The sequence below is a fragment of the Ahaetulla prasina genome, chromosome 4 (assembly GCF_028640845.1).
Source record: "Ahaetulla prasina isolate Xishuangbanna chromosome 4, ASM2864084v1, whole genome shotgun sequence".
Lineage (NCBI taxonomy): Eukaryota > Metazoa > Chordata > Lepidosauria > Squamata > Colubridae > Ahaetulla > Ahaetulla prasina.
In genome coordinates, this window is record NC_080542.1 from 94907826 (window position 1) to 94925795 (window position 17970).

The 17970-nt window shown below is 41.1% G+C and overlaps 1 protein-coding gene across 1 annotated transcript in view; it reads left to right on the plus strand.

Moving 5' to 3' along the window:
* The window catches only part of NEK10 (NIMA related kinase 10), a 157527-nt gene that overhangs the window by 25768 nt on the left and 113789 nt on the right, over positions 1-17970 (plus strand). The window contains exons 9-12 of the mRNA XM_058182967.1: positions 3904-3982; positions 4623-4690; positions 8186-8265; positions 11463-11549. Coding sequence (XP_058038950.1) covers positions 3904-3982; positions 4623-4690; positions 8186-8265; positions 11463-11549 — 314 coding nt within the window. The remainder of the gene's footprint in view (positions 1-3903; positions 3983-4622; positions 4691-8185; positions 8266-11462; positions 11550-17970) is intronic.

The following is a 17970-nucleotide window of genomic DNA, read 5'->3' on the forward strand; positions in this document are numbered from 1 at the left end:
TCCTTTTAAAAGCATTTTTTCCTCATTTTTTCCTCTACAACCTCTTTGGCTGAAGAGGTTGTAGAAAAAATGCTTTTAAAGGGTTCTGACAATCCCAGCTGAGTTGCCTGATCGTTAGAACCCTCCAAAAGCATTTTTTAACAGCCTCTTTGGCAGAAGAACTTGTAGAAAAAATGCTTTTAAAGGGTTCTGACGATCCCAGCTGAGCCTCACGATCATTAAAGGCTTTTTTTTACTTTTAAAAGCATTTTTTCGGCTGAAGAAAAAATGCTTTTAAAAGTAAAAAAACACACACCCTCTGATGATTGTGCAGCTCAGCTGGGCATGGGCGGGGGGGCGGGGGTGGGATTTTTGCTACCGGTTCTCTGAACCATTCGCCGCCATTGCTACCAGATCAGGTGATCCAGTCCCAACTGGGAGCATTTCACCCTGCCCAGAACTATATCTCACTAAATGATGGAGAAATTTAATTCCAAACTATTCAAAGGGTCAAAATGCTCAATCCCTGCTACATATCTTGCTATTATTTGGTAAAATATAAGTTAATATTAATTTGTAGTCAGTAAATGAGTTTAAACATGCTTGAGATAAACAAAATCATCATCCAGAAAAAAATAAAAAATAAAATTAAAATTAAAAATTAAAAATCTTCATATTTATTTTGGAAGCTCCGAGGTATTTCTGGGTTGAAAGGATTAACCAGTGGTATCACTGTTGGCTGGGGGCACTCTGTTGGGGCAGTGGTGAAATTTTTTTTACTAACAGTTCTGTAGGCGTTGCTTGGTGGGTATGGTGTGGCTTGGTGGGCGTGGCAGGGGATGGATACTGTAAAATCTCCATTTCCTCCCCACTTCTGGGGGAGGATATTATGAAATCTCCATTCCCATGCCCATGCCACTCTGGGGCCAGCCAGAGGTGATATTTGCCAGTTCTCTGAGCTACTCAAAATTTCCACTACCTGTTCTCTGAATTGCTCAAAATTTCCTTTACTGGTTCTCCAGAACCTGTCAGAAGCTGCTGGATTTCACTCCTGAATTGGGGGCTCCTTCATGTCCCTGTTAATGAGCCCATAGAAGTGGTACCTATTTATAATTTGCATGCTTTTGAACTGCTAGGATTGCAGGAGCTGCAGCAAATGATGGAAGTTCACTCTGCTACACAGCAGCATTTGGGTCTTGAATGCAGGCCTGCAGATTGTCAACCTAGCGTTCTATGCAGGGGTGAAATGCTCCCAGTTCGCACCAGCTCACCCGATTAGGTAGCGATGGCAGCTGCTGGTTCAGAGGACTGGTAGCAAAAATCCCTGGCCCCGCCCCGCCTGCCTCTGCTGAGCCGCACCATCAGCAGAGGTTTTTTTTTAACTTTTAAAAGTTTTTCTTCAGCCGAAAACATGCCTTTAAAAGTAAAAAAAAACAACAACCCTCTGATGATCACAGGGCTAAGCAGAGATCATCAGAACACTTTAAAAGTTTTTTTTTAAAAAACCTTCAGCCGAAGGGGAAAAAAAGGAAAAGGGGGGGTGCTTTAAAAGGCTTCTCTGGCCATCCCAGCTGAGTTCCTCATCATCAGAACCTCTTAAAAAACATGTTTTCTATATGTTAAAACAATTATTTTAAGAGGTTCTGGGCTGCTATGAGGGAACTTCAACTGAGATCGTCAGAGGAGCTGACTTTAAAACTTTTTTCCCTCTGGTGATGCCAGAGGAGTTTCCTGATCCTCACAGGCTTTTAAACTCGCTTTTTAACAGCTCCCACTTACAAGAGCCCCCACCATGCCCAGCCAATTCCCCCTCCTCACTTACCTATAATTACTGCTCTTTCGGGCTGGCAATGCCATGCTACTGAAGAAAAAAAAAAGCTTGCTTTGACTTCCTGCTTTGCTGGCTGAGGAACTCTGGGATTTGAAGTCCGCAATAAAATAAAATAATAAAATAAAATATTTGTGCAGCTTTCTGAGATTTGATGTGTTTCTGTAGTGTTTCACTCTAACTACACAAACACACAAAATCTCACAAACCTGTATGTGGCATTTTGTGTGTGTGTGAGTCAGTTGTGTTGTGTGTGTGTAAAGTGTGAAAGTGTGAGGTTCCTGCTTGTTTCAGCGGCCATTTTGAGTGAAGTGCAGCTGCTTTTACATTGTGTGTGAGTCAGTTGTGTTGTGTTGTGTTGTCTGTGTGTAAAGTGTGAAAGTTGGTTTTTGGTACCTCTTATTGTTTTGTATACTTTGTTAATTATTTTTATTATTTATTGTTATTGGCCACGCCCACCCAGTCATCTGACCACCAAGTCATGCCCACCAATTAAGCCATGCCCACAGAACCAGCAGGGATTTTTAGATTTCACCCCTGGTTCTATGTAAGCCATTTATTTAATAACTAAATAATTTTTTTAAAAAAACCTCAAAGGGCAGACTTGATGGGTCACTAGGTCTTTTTTGTCATCAGTTTTCAATATTTTAATATTTCTGTTAGAGGGATGAGATCTGGGTCATATTATTGTTGGACTGTGTTTAAGTCAGACAAGCTCAGTATTGAGCTAATGCAAAGATCACTAAACATTTTAATGCAGAGTGAACATTCAGAATTTGAAGAACATTATGGCAACTCACAAACAGGCAAATAATAACATTCCACAGCTGGGCTGAGAGTAATTCCCAATCATTTTATTATTTCAAACTAACAGAAAGTTGGATATATTGTAAGAATAAATATATTATGTAAAAAAGGAAAAATGTGGTCATCTTCATGTTGGGAATGTCAGACCCATAGGATTGGTCTGTCAAGTTTAAAATTATAGCATTTTACAGCCTGTAGACCACCTATGGCCTGTGAGCAGTCCCATTCTGGCCTGCGGCTTTGGTGGCTGGGAGCAAGGCATCAGGGTGGGACAGCAGCAAAGAAATGGGCAGTGCGGTGCTGGTGGACGGCAAAATATCAGTGCAGCATTAGTGGCATCGGTGGGGTAGCTGCAGGAGCAGAGTGGCATGGGCCCTTCAATAGCATCTCAGTTTTTAATTTTCCCTTGGAAAAATTAATTGACCATCCCTAATCTAAAGTTTATAATGTTGATGTTATCCCTTCAGTGAAGTCTGAGTCTTGGTGATTCCATGGGCCAGGTTTCTCCACTTCTTTTGATCTTGCATTTGTTCTTTGAGTTTTTCTCAAAGGTGATGCTCTGGGTGATGATAGCTTTGGTGATGGCCAGCTATTGTGTTCTCTGATGGCCTGATTTCCTTTTACTGCTAATACTTCCAGATATAATTGCTTTCTCCAATGAATTCCCACACACACACACACACACGAAAGATCTAAAGTGACAGACAAACAATTTTCCAGAATTTCAGATAAGAATGTTTTCAGATGCCAGGATTTAAATCTTGATCAGCAGTTGTCAAAAATACAAAATTATTACATTAAACTAGATAATGGCCATCAAGCAAACTATCAAGAAATTATTGCTAGAAAGCTGGAAGGGAAAGACAATAACATTAAAATATGCACTGTCGATATCCCCATATACATTTCAAAGATTCTGAATTCCTTGTATGCAGTAAAATTTCTAAGCCATCAGAGATATGCCTAACAGTTTATATTAACTAAGAACTGAGTAAATGGATAAGTATCAGGAAGTAAAAGAGCAGAAAGAGGTAAATCTAAATGCTGCCTGGCTCCCAGCAATTCTAAATGGTACTACCAAGCCATAGAATGAAACCTGACAAATATTCTGTATTAATATTTCTTTTCCCCTGGCAATCTCAGTGTTGTAATAATGAAACTTTTATTTTATTTTTGTAATATTATTATGTGGTATAAAAAAGTACGGCATTTACAAGTTGGGAACATATCTGTTACAAAATGTTACCATAACCTTCTCTTGATATTTTTTTTTGTTTTGCTATTTATAGTATATGGAAACAGTAACAAATGATTATCTTGCCTACGGAGAGGAGCAACATAACATAGACAAATTAGTCAACATGATATGTAAGTTTTAAGTAATTAGCTTCCAGTAAAATGAAGTAGTAAAGTTATAAAATAGGATGATTGAATGTTGGTTGAAATATTTAGTATTTCTAAGATTTATAATATTGAAATTGTTCTAACACACAAGTAACACTAATTAAACAAATGAGACTGTAAGTCTTAAAGAAATACCAAAGTTAAACCTGGTTTAATCTGACCCAATAAAACCATAGATTTTTACTTAGTCAGTAATAATGATGTTATTTACACTAATTTAAATGGCTTTTTCTAAACATGGCTGAACATATTTCATCTTTTGATTTAATGTATTTGAAGGATAGTCACACGGGACAGTCAAAGGACAGCAGCTCTGTGATTAAATTTCTATCCATTTTTAAAAATGTGCTAATTTGTTTTAAAATTGACAAGTCCTTGCAGGGTCATGATCAACTTGATTTTTTAAACATCTCCACCCCTGCAGACATCTCATTTTGAATATTAAGTCTGACATTGAATCTTCAAAATCATGTTTCAAGATCTATTAAGTTCTGAAACAGATTGCTATTTTGTAAATATACCATGGATTTTTTTCTTCAAATTTATTCACAATAAGAATTTTATATGAGAGACAAATATTTTATTCAGTTTCTTTAATTCACAGATATTATTCAAAAACTTTCAGTGGTTAAAGATCAAAGAGAATGGGTTATAGCCAGTGGAGCACATAAGGTAAATGAATTAATGAAATGAAACTAATCGGTTTTCTTTGAAACTTATTCTTTTCTTTTTAGGTTTAGATTAAAAATAGGATCTCTCAAATGAAAATTACTACAAGATCCAATTTGGGTTGGTCACCAGGACCAGAGGTTTAGTCTTCTGAGCTTTCAGGTTCACGTTGGAGCCCATCTTCAGGGAACTTCTCTCTATTGGTCTACTGGGTGACTATGGTTCTCATCTGGCACACAATATGGCAGGATGAGAACCCACTGTAGTATCCAGTAAGCTAAACAACAGGACAGAAAGTACCTATGTGAACAAATTGGATAGAATGCATTTATTACAAGAAGCCCATTCCTCACACAAAGGAGAGAAAGAAAGTACGATGATACAAGATTGGCACACATACATCAAAAACATTTCGGAAGCAGTAGAACACAGCTTCTGAGATCTGCACGTGGGGATTGAACACTGCCCAGTGACCATGATACAACGACAAATCATACATTGCAAAGATTGCTTGGAAGTGGGAGATTCTTCTAATATAATCTGCCAGATCACGTGCACAAATTATCCTTGTGAATATGTAGAACAGACGGGGAGGAAGCTAACCACCAGATTGTAAGAACACAAGCAAGCAGTCAGTGAGAAAAGCCAAATTCATTAGTAGCTTCATATTGCAATGAACAGAGTCAAACATTCAGTTTTGCAGCTACTAAGATTGTTGGTCCTACAGATTCAAAGATAGCGAGGAAAATGATTGAAACCTGGGAAATTGACCCCTTATCAGTTAACAGGAGTGCTGATTTACCACCAGCTTATCAGGTGCTTAGGAGTCGAGGACCTGGCAGCACAAGGAAACAATAGCCAATTGCTGGCCTTCAACATATCTATCGACCATTAAGAAGGCACCATATAAATCTAACTCATAGAATAGCTCAAAGCACATATTCCAGTAGAGAGAAGTTCTGAGGATGGACTTCAACATGAGCCCGAAAGTTTGGAAGAGTAAATCTCTGTTCCTGGTGACCAACTCAGATTGGATCTTGCAACATTATCCTAGGATACGTATATTTACTTACCTTAATTCATGAACAGTACTGTACTATTAAATTAAGATTAGGAAAATTTATTGATGTTATTGATCTATTTATAGTAAAAATTAACAATAAACCACTGGAGCATATTAAAAATTTATCAAAAATCAGGTCTGAAAAAAGCACACATGAAACACATGATTTTGATAATACTGCTGCAAGGAAACTTGTTTCAAAAATTAACAATTCCAGAGAAAGGGCCCAATTGTAATAAATGTAAAGGAGTATGGAGATGTATTTGAAGAAGGAATTTGCTGACTTATGTAAATATCAGCCTAGCCCAGATAGCTAGAAAAAACTAAAGAATTTTTTTTGTTTCATCTTGATTGTCTTAAATATAAGAGGGGAAGGAAGAGAATCTCTGTCAAGTTTTGATATAGAGTATAATAACAGCATTTTCTATTGTTTACCTAAATTATCAACAAGATGAAGAAATCATAAACATTTTGGAGTGAAATGTACTTTCTTTTCACTTTCAGTCCTATTTAAAGTTCTTTAAACAGCTATGGAACACTGATCTGTTCCCATTATACGCTAATGTATCTCTAGGGGAAGCATTTATGTTGTATCTGTTTCTTTAGGTATCAAATGTTTTTATTATTTTATCATAATACAAAATACAAAAGAAAATGAAAGTAATGGGAAATTAGGACAGGGGGGAAAAGGTGTTGATTTCCAACTCTTAGTACAGTAAAAGATAATATTACAACCTCAACTTTTTATTTTTACGTAGTAATATATACTAGCCATTTCTTTAACAACAAGCCTATCTAATCCTCAAAACTAAAACCAAAGTTTCATTTTTCCATCACAAGCACAAAATCCAGATTGGTTTCTGATTTGGTCTACCTTGGACTAACCTGCATCACTGATACGGAATTACTACAAGCCAGATTTTTATTATGTTTAGTCAGAGCCACTTTCCATGATATCTTCTATTTCTGTTCCAGGATGCTTTCTGTTGTTGTTATTATTATTATTATTATTATTATTATTACATTACCATATAGGTGAAGAGGTTGTATCATTCTCATTCTTACACTCTTACTTTATGGCTGAGGGCAATACTTAGAAGGGAAGGTACCCCTTAATTGACATCACAAAGCTGCTTTTTCCCTGCCATCCTATCTTGCCATCCTAAATTTTGCTGTGGGAATTGCTTGGAAGCTGTTAAGTACTCTAAGAATATAATATAGAAGGAAAAATATTTCCCTGGGAACTGCAACAAGTGAGAAGAAAATTTGTTTGTTATAGGTAGGAGAATCTGCAAAGTAGTTCCCCATTTCCATAAAAGTATATATTATGGAGACTCTTTTCTTTTGTAAAACCTATACTTTGAAGTAGTCTTCTACTTGAACTTAGGTTGGTTCCTGTATTTCCTGTCTTTTGGAAATGCTTGAAAAGAGCTGTTGAAGAGAATTATGGGGATACACAATGCTCCAGGATGGATAATTGTATTATTATTTAGTTATTACTGTAAATATTTTAATTTCTTCGATGTTTCATTACAAGTTGCCACAAATCTTAGGATAACTAACTAACTAACCTTATGAGCTACAGAAGAACAAGAGCTGAGTATTTTGAAATTACACTTCCAATTACATGCATTATGTCAATTACATGCATTATATAGACTTTTCACTGTTGGCTTTACACCTTCTAATCAATGATTTAGAAAAGGAAATTGTGCCTGTGGAAGCCAGATTTCCAACTTCCCTTGCAACTTAAAAAGGGAAGAGGTTAGGGAACAGACTTAAGGAATTGCTTCCGCAGGAAATCTATAATACCAGTTAGAGCCACAAAATTTCCAGTGTGAAACATGTCATTTTAGGCCATCACTCCTTCCTCAGTGTACATCAGGGTGCCTTTTGTGGCCTGCACTCAGTGCCTTTGGATGGGATATTTGGAGAAATGCTCCTTCCAGAGCATAGCATTCAAATCCATCTTTGGGCTATTTCAGCTTCAGGAAGGCACAGAGATACAAGCAGATGTATATGGGCATATGTTTGGGAAACAGTAGGCCATTCTCCCACCAAGACCATGTACTTCTTAGCCAAAAAATAAATAAAAATAAACCTCAGCATGTAATAGGAAGCAGATCTGATACTGTTTTATTTAAGCATGAACCAAGCCTGATGATGGCATATAATTCTTGGTTTTATACACCATTTGATTCTTACTTACATGTGTGGGAAATGTATTCTTTCTTCCTTTTAGTATGATTCAAAGCAGTACAGAAGTATGGGTTTATTTCTTGAAATACCTAAATTAGTTTACTAAATTATTTTAGAACTTTTTCAGTTTCTAATGCTATTGTGTAAGAAATATGTAAAAGTTACTTTCTGAACAGAATGCTCATTATAGCTTCTAGAAGAACATTTTCAATTTTTTTTGCTTCTTGCTTTTGCAGACTTTGATTAATTTACTAGGAACTAGAGAAAATAATGTGCTAGTAGGTTCACTGCTTGCTCTCACAAGCTTGGCAGAAAGGTAAGCTTCAGTTTCTTGGCTGTTTTATTCCTTTCATTTATCATGACATCTTCCTCTTAATGATTATGACAAATAAATTTAAAACAAAACATTTTTCTTTTGTGTTTATTTCTGATGTTATAATGGAGGCATATTTATCTTCTGGGGGCTGTGTCAGGTGCCATGTTGTACTTCCAGACACTAACTTGCCTGAGTGTGTAAATATATGCTGACAAATGCACACAAAACACATTACCCCAGCTTGTGTGTATATGTATACATATGCTACATGGCCAGATTTTTTATAGAAATAACTGTGAGTATATTTTCACATATGTAATTAACTGAATTAATGCTTAAATAAATAAGTTATGTCAATTGTTGATTGCAACATCAAATGAAAATTTTCAGATATGAAACTGTAGTATATGAGCAGTTTTCATATATCAAATATTCTTTCCAATGGGGATAATTTATATATTTAAGTTACCTATCAAAGTATCTACAGTAAGATGTTTATTCATATATGTCTTGTGACAATATTTTCTTAATCTGCTTTTAGTTCAGATTTATGTTTATGATTTTTGTCAATTAAATACTGTAGTAAAATAAAGGGGAGAGTAAAGAATGAAATTGGGGTGAATAAATATAGACTAAATTCAAAATTGAATGTCTAGTGTGAATAAAGTATATTGAGATAATTTGGTCGTATATAGGTAACCCAAGCTTTACAGTGAGTGACTAGTCAAAGTTACGACAGATCCCTCAAATGCTACCTATTTCTCGAGTTCTGTCAGCTGCATATATCCCCCCCATAGTCACATGACTGCATTTTGGCTAGCAACCTTTCTGTGATTTACTGTGATTTTCTGCTGATTTCTGGCCTTTCTGGATTGTTTCTAGCAAAAAAATGGCCATAGGAGTACATGGATTTGCTTAATTACTACAGTATTCATTTAACAATATTGCATTCACTTAATAACTATGCCATTTGCTTAATGACCTCTGTAAATAAGGTAATACAATTAGGTCAGTTACGTGGGTTTCTTGACTTATGACGATCATGACTTATAATAGAAATTCCGGTGTCCATTAGGACTGAATTGCAGAATGAATAAATGATAGAAAAGTGAATAGGTCAAAAAGAACAGGACAAAGTTGTAGTAAGGCTTTCTTCCTGAGAGAAGAAAGAGATGAGAATTTTAAAGAATGAAAGATAATATATGAAATAGTGGAAAAATATATATATACGGTAGAATCACAGATGACTTGAAGAGTAGAAAGTGTGGAAAGGTATAGAGAATGGTTTGGTGTATATGCTATTAAATATTACTGGTGTAATCTATGTTCACTTTGCCTTTTAATTTATTTGGATTTCTATTTCTAATTTTGTTTTTGCACTCTGCATAATGTTACTATAATGGAGCGAGGGGGATATACTGTTACTTGATATACTGTTTATATTAAGTATATACTTTTGTCTTACTTCAAATTGTAATAATGCAGTCGAATAAGTCCTTAGATAACTCTAGGGAATCTTACTATATTTTTTTCTTTGTTCTAAAATGCACCAGCTTATTTGAAACGAATTAGAATTACTTTATTAAGATGCATGATTGAACTAGTGTACTGTAAGGGGCATTTTTTTTTAAAATTTATTTACATTTATATCCTGCCCTTCTCCGAAGACTCAGGGCGGCTTACATTGTGTAAGGCAATAGTCTCATCCTATTTGTATATTTATATACAAAGTCAACTTATTGCCCCCCCAACAATCTGGGTCCTCATTTTACCTACCTTATAAAGGATGGAAGGCTGAGTCAACCTTGGGTCTGGTGGGACTCGAGCCTGCAGTAATTGCAAGCAGCTGTGTTTAATAACAGGCTATCTTACAGCCTGAGCCACACTGCGGCCCAGTTTACTTATTTACTTAATTATGTATTTGTTTACTTATTTATTTAATTATGTATTTGTAACTACACTGTTAATTAAGATACCACTTATGATCGCATTTGGGACTGGAATTTCAAACATAAGTTGTGATGATTATAAGTCAAGGCACATATTTAACTGGGCACAATTTAATGACTGTTTTTTTATGGCAGCTTGTTAAGCAAATCACACAGTAGTCTGAATTATGTAGTTGCTAAGCAAATTACATGATTGTAAGCCTGTATCCACTCTCCCAAATGCACATTTTTTTCAGAAAAGCCACAAAAACACTGAAAACTAATAAAAACCACTACAAAGCACATAAAAACATTGCAAATTATGGTCACATGACCACAACCAGTTGTTTGTGTGAACTAGTTGCCAAGTGTCCAAAATGCAATCATGTGACTGCAGAGACATTATCCTTATGACTCAGAGTTGGTAAAAATTGGTTGAAAAGTCAAAAAAAATAAAGTATTTTATTTAATAAAAGAAAAAATGAAAGACTGACAAAGACAGAAAAACAGACTATAACTATTTCATAGCTTCTCAGACCAGCCTCCAGATGAACTAGAATACTGTTCTATCACTAGTGTTGAAGTAAAATTGAGGTGGCAGTCAAGCCAACTTTTGGATTAGCTACCTTGTCTTTCAGCTAGGGCAGGTTGTCACAATGTCACAGCCAGTGATCTATATTTAAAGGCAACAGATGTGTGTGTGTTTGTGTATTCTAATATATTTGCTTTTAAAAGGGAGTGGCTATCATTACCAGGCATGCTCTACCAACTCTATAGTAGCGTCAGAGACATAATGTAATCTGCTTTCTGAAACATTCAAATTATGGGCTCTACCCATGACCAGCAGTCCCAATTTTAATCATACTAGTGATTCAGTATGTATAAATTACAAGGTCATTATGGAGAAGCTTCTCCAGAATTAGATAGCATGTACCGTATTTTTTTGACTATAAGACGCACCAAGATTTCGAAGAGGTAAGTAAGAAAAAAGTGTTTTTGCCCTCCTTCAAACCCCAGGCCTTCTAAACCTTCTGTGCACCCTGTTTTTCGCAAAAACAGGCCCATTTTTCACAAAAATGGGACAAGTGGGGCAGGGCTTGAGGAGGCCAAAAATGGTTTTATTCGGTGTATAAGATGCACCAACGTTTCCACCCTCTTTTTTGGGGGGGGGGTCTTATACTGCGAAAAATACATTCAGTAACATACTTAGGATAATATTCAAATTCAATTCAGTTTTCAAAAACAATCTCCCTAATGTTTTTATTGTAGCCCTGAATGTCGTGAGAAAATAAGTGAGCTGAACGTTGTTGAAAATTTATTGATGATATTGCATGAATACGATTTGCTCTCTAAAAGGTAGGATATATCATTTTCATATGTCAATTTACTTTTGTATTGATGATTTCCAGATATTTAGCTAATATACATTCAAATCTCTGAAGTTGTTCACTTAAATCTTTTAAAGTATAATATGAGGAAATCCCTGAATCCGACATTATAGTGATATATAGTATACCTTACTTAGTGGAAGTATTTAGTTGAAGTATTAACCATGAAAGTGACTGAGTTAAACTGATAATGCGAGGATCTGGTTTCAAATATGCCCTTAGCCCTAGCAATTCACTGAGTGATTTGGACTAGTTCCTCTTTTTAATCCACAAAATTTCACGAGTGTTGTGAATAGAAGGAAGATATATTAAATGCAGTGCTGTAAGCTCCTAACTGAATGTTATAATCCCAATGTAGTAAATAAAATATTTTTGTTCCCATGGTCTAGACCAGCCCCTTAGATGGCAGACCTTGAATGGCCCTGCATTGTTGGTGCTGCTGAACACCAAATTAGTTTAGTTTGGTTTAGTTTATTTAGACTTTTATACTGCCCTTCTCCCGAAGGATTCAGGGCGGTTCACAGCCAAAGTAAAAACAACACAATATATATAGTAAAAACAATAATAAAAATCTTATTAGACATCAGGCCAGATTAAAACTATTAAAACATAAAAAAACCCAAATTAAATCAAAATCTTAAAATGCTAAAAATTTATTTTTAAAATTTCTATGCCAGTCCTGCGCGAATGAATAGGAAGGTCTTCAACTCGCGGCGAAAGGTCCGAAAGTCAGGAAGTTGTCGTAGTCCTGGGGGAAGTTCATTCCAGAGGGTGGGAGCCCCCACAGAGAAGGCCCTTCCCCTGGGGGCCGCCAGCCGACATTGTTTGGTGGACGGCACCCTGAGGAGTCCCTCTCTGTGAGAGCGCATGGGTCGGTGGGAGGCAATTGGTAGCAGTAGGCGGTCCCGTAAGTAACCCGGTCCTAAGCCATGGAGCGCTTTGAAGGTAGTAACCAAAACCTTGAAGTGCACCCGAAAGACCACAGGTAGCCAGTGCAGTCTGCGCAGGAGCGATGTTACATGGGAGCCATGACCGGCTCCCTCTATCACCTGCGCAGCTGCATTCTGAACCAACTGAAGCCTCCGGGTGCTCTTCAAGGGGAGCCCCATATAGAGAGCATTGCAGTAATCCAAGCGAGAGGTAACCAGAGCATGAGTGACTGTGCATAGGGCATTCCGGTCTAGGAAGGGGCGCAACTGGCGGATCAGGCAGACCTGATAAAATGCCCTCCTGGAGACGGTCGTCAAATGATCTTCAAAAGACAACTGCCCATCCAGGAGAACGCCCAAGTTGCGCACCCTTTCCATAGGGGCCAATGACTCGCCCCCAACAGTCAGCCGCAGCTGCAGCTGACTGTACCGGGGTGCCGGCATCCACAGCCACTCCGTCTTGGAGGGATTGAGCTTGAGCCTGTTTCTCCCCATCCAGACCCGTACAGCTTCCAGACACCGGGACAGTACTTCAACCGCTTCGTTGGGGTGGCCTGGGGTGGAGAAGTACAGCTGTGTATCATCAGCGTACAGTTGGTACCTCACCCCAAAACCACTGATGATCTCACCCAGCGGCTTCATGTAGATGTTGAACAGGAGAGGTGAGAGAATCGACCCCTGTGGCACCCCACACATGAGGCGCCTCGCAGTCGATCTCTGCCCCCCTGCCAACACCGTCTACGACCGGTCAGACAGATAGGAGGAGAACCACCGATAAGCGGTGCCTCCCACTCCCAAACTCTCCAGCCAGTGCAGCAGGATACCATGGTCGATGGTATCAAAAGCCGCTGAGAGGTCTAATAGGACCAGGGCTGAGGAATAACCCCTGTCCCTGACCCTCCAGAGATCATCAACCAACGCGACCAAAGCCGTCTCCGTACTGTATCCAGGCCGAAAGCCTGACTGGAACGGGTCTAGATAGACAGTTTCCTCCAGGTATTGGGGTAGTTGACGTGCCACCACGCTCTCTACAACCTTCGCCACAAAACGAAGGTTGGAGACCGGACGATAATTTCCTAAAACAGCTGGGTCCAGGGAGGGCTTCTTGAGGAGAGGTTTCACCACCGCCCTTTCAAGGCAGCAGGGAAAACCCCTTCCAACAAAGAAGCATTTATAATCCCCCGGAGCCAGCCTCGTGTCACCTCCTGCGTGGCCAGCACCAGCCAGGAGGGGCACGTGTCCAGTAAACACGTGGTGGCATTCAACCTCCCCAACAACCTGTCCATGTCCTCAGGAGTCACAGGGTCAAATTCATCCCAAACAGTCTCAACAAGACGAGTCTCCGACCTCTCACCTGGATCTACCCAATCTTGATCCAACCCGTCCCGGAGCTGAACGATTTTATCGTATAGATAACCACTAAACTCCTCGGCCCGCCCTTGTAAGGGGTCTTCCCGCTCCTCCTGATAAAGGAGAGAGCGGGTCACCCGAAACAGGGCAGCCGGGCGGTTATCTGCCGACGCAATGAGGGAGGAAACGTATAAACGCTTCCCTTCCCTCAATGCCACTAGGTAGGTCCTACTATATGACCTAACTAGTGTTCGGTCAGCTCTGAACGGCTGGATCTCCAGGCACTCTCTAAGCGTCTTCTCCGGCGTTTCATCTCCCTCAGCTCCTCGGAGAACCAAGGAGCTGGTTGAGACCTACACCGGGTCAGAAGCCGCAAAGGCACGACACGGTCCAGAGCCCCAGCCGCGGCCAGTTACCAGGCCGCCACTAGTTCTTCAGCCGTGCCATGGGCCAGATCCTCGGGGAACGGCCCAAGCTCCATCAGGAACCTCTCTGAGTCCATCAGGCACCTGGGACGGAACCAACGTATTGGTCCCGTCTCCCTGTGGTGTTGAGTGGCGGTCCGAAAGTCCAGGCGAAGGAGAGAATGATCTGACCATGACAAAGGCTCAATGACTAGATCTCCTAAGTCCAGATCATTCAACCACTGTCCAGAGATAAAAATCAGATCCAGTGTGCTTCTGCCGATGTGAGTAGGGCCATCAACTACTTGATCCAGGTCCAGGGCCGTCATGGAGGCCATGAACTCCCAAGCCATCGTTGATGACAAGCTGGTCGATGGCAAGTTGAAGTCCCTCAAGACTATAAGTCTGGGGGTCTCCACCACCACCCCGGCAAGCACCTCCAACAGCTCGGGCAGGGCTGTTGTCACGCTGCAGGGAGCCACGTACGCGATCAACAAGCCCATCTGAGCCCTATGACCCCACTTCACAAAGAGGGATTCACAACCGGCTATCTGAGGTACAGTGGTCTCCTTCGGATCTAGACTTTCCCTAATGACAACTGCCACCCCACCACCCCTACCTTGAGCCCTCGGCTGATGAAATGCCCAGAAACCCGGTGGGCACATTTCGACAAGGGGAACTCCCCCTTCTGTGCCCAACCAGGTCTCCGTAATGCCCATAAGGTCCGTTGATCCCCCCTGAATCAGGGGGGCTTTATTAATGACAGACCGTGCATTCACAGCATCAGCCGAAGGCCCAAGTCCAGAGGATTCTGGCCACTCGGGGAACGGGAAAAGTCTGGGAGGCCGGGGCGAGCGATCACTTTTAAACAGCGAACGCGCGCCCCCGGAGAACGATATGGCCTCCCACTTCCGCCATATTTGCTCCTCCCACTTACCATGCAGATGGAACCACCTTCAATACTGGGAACATAATCCTCCCCCCTTACCTTCGGACCTATTGAAGAAATGCCGCGAGTGCGTGCAGGAACTGGCTCCTCCCCCGACGGGTTCCCCCCAGCACCCGTCACTACTCTCCCCCCCTTAAAAAACCTCTTTAAAAACCCCCAAAGGTTCTTCTTGGACGCATGCCACCTCTCTGGGTCCCAAGACCCCTCATAGAGGTAGGCCCTCGATAGAGAGGAGGGCCATTCCCGCGAGATGGGGGAATCCTGCAGGCCAAGAAGTTCGGTCGGAGAATAACGCATATAAAGCGAATCGGCATATGAATGAGTTCATCCCAATTGACCTCGATGTTAAAACAGTCCGGCTTGAGCCAATCTTAAAAGAACCAGCGTTTGATGTCATTAGGATAGCAGCTCCTCCATGGTAGGCCCCCTTCAGGCCAGCATTCTCCATCCTACAACCCACTCCACAAGAAGGGGGAGGGAAGCAGGCCCAGGCAAGCACCAGGGAGTAGTCCAACCTCAACCGGGTCCTACAGATCTTACAACCCTGAGCTGGCAGTCCTGATCGTCAAACCCCCCCCTCAAGCCCCAGAGTCCAGACGCCAACAACAGAATCTAGAATCCAGAGTCCGGGGGAGGAAGGAAGGGAGACTACTCAAGGCAGAGCACACCAATTCCTATCACCTCCCTCCCAGCCTGGTCCATTTGGACCAAAAGTCCGGACCACAGGCAAGCAGATAGCACATAAGGTCCAGATGGAAAATATACCGAGGAGAAAGGGCGAAGAGGAGGTAATTAGCCGAATCCACCACCGAGGGAGCTTCACTGCCACCATCATCACCCAGAGGCTGATTACCCCGGATGATGCCGCGGCCATCTTCACCACCCCAGCTGTGGCCTCGGCATCCCCCCCTCCAACACGCTCTCTCCGCATGGGGGACCTTATTGGGGCTGCCTCCTCCACCGAATCCGTCGCTGCTGCCCTCCTTGCTGGACCGGAGGGCACTGTCGTCATTGCCAGCAAAGACGCTGGGAAACAACTCCATTGCATCGATTCTCGGCCGAGACGCCGCCCCCTCCAGGCCCTGCACCAAAATGGCAGCCGCCAGTCACCGTTCACTCCCCTCAGCCTCATTCTCGGCAGCCACGGACTCTGAGAGGGCGAAAAAATTCTCCCGCGGCTGCCTGAATGCTCTTATCGCTGGGCCTGAGGGAAGAATCGGCCAGGTCGGCGGCCAAGGTGTTCCGTCGGTCGGGGGTCTCTCATTCTGCCGCTCCGAGATCTCAGCAAGCGGCCATCTTGGACATGCGCAATAAGATCATCCTCATTCACAACTTGATTGTTGGTGAAAAGACCAACTTGGTATTCGTTATCGAGACCTGGCTGGGATAAGAGAGGCAGATTCCAGTTTCTGAGTATCCAGTTCTATTCCAGGTGTGACACCAACCAAAACCCCAGGGTAGAAGCAATGGAGTGGCAGTGGTCATCCCAGATACTTGGGAGGCATTCAGGAGAACTTCCTTCAGATTGTTGTGTGAGAAGTTTTTATTAAGTTGGATGCTAATGGCATCAGTTAGAACTGCTGTTGTTATACTAGCTTCCATATTGTGTAGCAACTCCCTGCCTGAGCTTCTTGACTGTGGCTGGTTGATAGTGCATTTCTCTAAGTTTATGGTCTTGTGTGGACGTCAATTGACTTCTCTGGGCATGGGGTCTGAGATAGCTGAGAGGTTTATGGCTACCATAATAATCATAGGACTATTCCAAGCCACCCAGGGCCCAATATTATAGTGGGGCATTCAACTTACATGTTTTTTATGTCAGAGCAGCAGCCAGAGTGCTCTGGATTTGGAAAAAAATGTTGTTTTCTCTCCTTTTCTCTCCTATTATTCTCTGGAGCAACCCACCCCTGCAGAGAGACTGGGCCTGTTAGATTGGTCCACCCCAGAGGACAAATGGACTTGATTGTCAGAGAGAACGTGGGTTGTTCTAGAATGTCTGTTAAATAATCCAGCTGAAGTCTTGATAGGTGCTTGGAATGGGAGAGTAGTTGTGGCTTTGGACTAAATTGCATTTAAGCAACCTCTCTGCATTCATAGTTAATAGAACACTCTATGCTATACAGAAGAGATAAGGGATCTAAAAAAGGTTAAGAGATGCCTAGAATGTCACTGAAAAACAACAAGGAGTAAAACAATTAAACATGATCTAAAGCTACCGATACTATTGGAGCCTACTTCATGATGGTAAAGGTGGTAAAATTTTATTATTTCCCCATTCATTATAGGATTCATGTTTCAGGTGACCCTGTCCCTCCTTTGAAGGAGTAATACTGGGATCTATCTATGGGGTTGCTGTGAGGAATGTCCTGCATATCTCATAGTCTCTCTATATTGGATTCCAGCCTTTGGGCAGAACCAGTGGAAGTTATAGGGGCTGAATTGTACAATTATCTGGGAGAACTTTAATTCTGTTGAAGGTGCAGAAGGATTGTTGCAGCTGCTAGTTTGACCTCGTCTGTATTATTTCTGCATCCCTTGTGGTTGGTCAAGGTTTCCTGGGAGAGGATGCGTGATTGGGTCTGAGTGGTGCTTAATTTTTCTTTGAAGGAGGAGTTGATGGGATGCTGTCTTCTCAAGATGCCATCACTAAATCCAACTAATTTGAATGGTTTTTATTTAATTTCCAACTTCTCCTTTTTTATGGGAGGTTATGGAGAGATTTGTAACATGGCATCTTCAGAAGACCTTGGATAAATT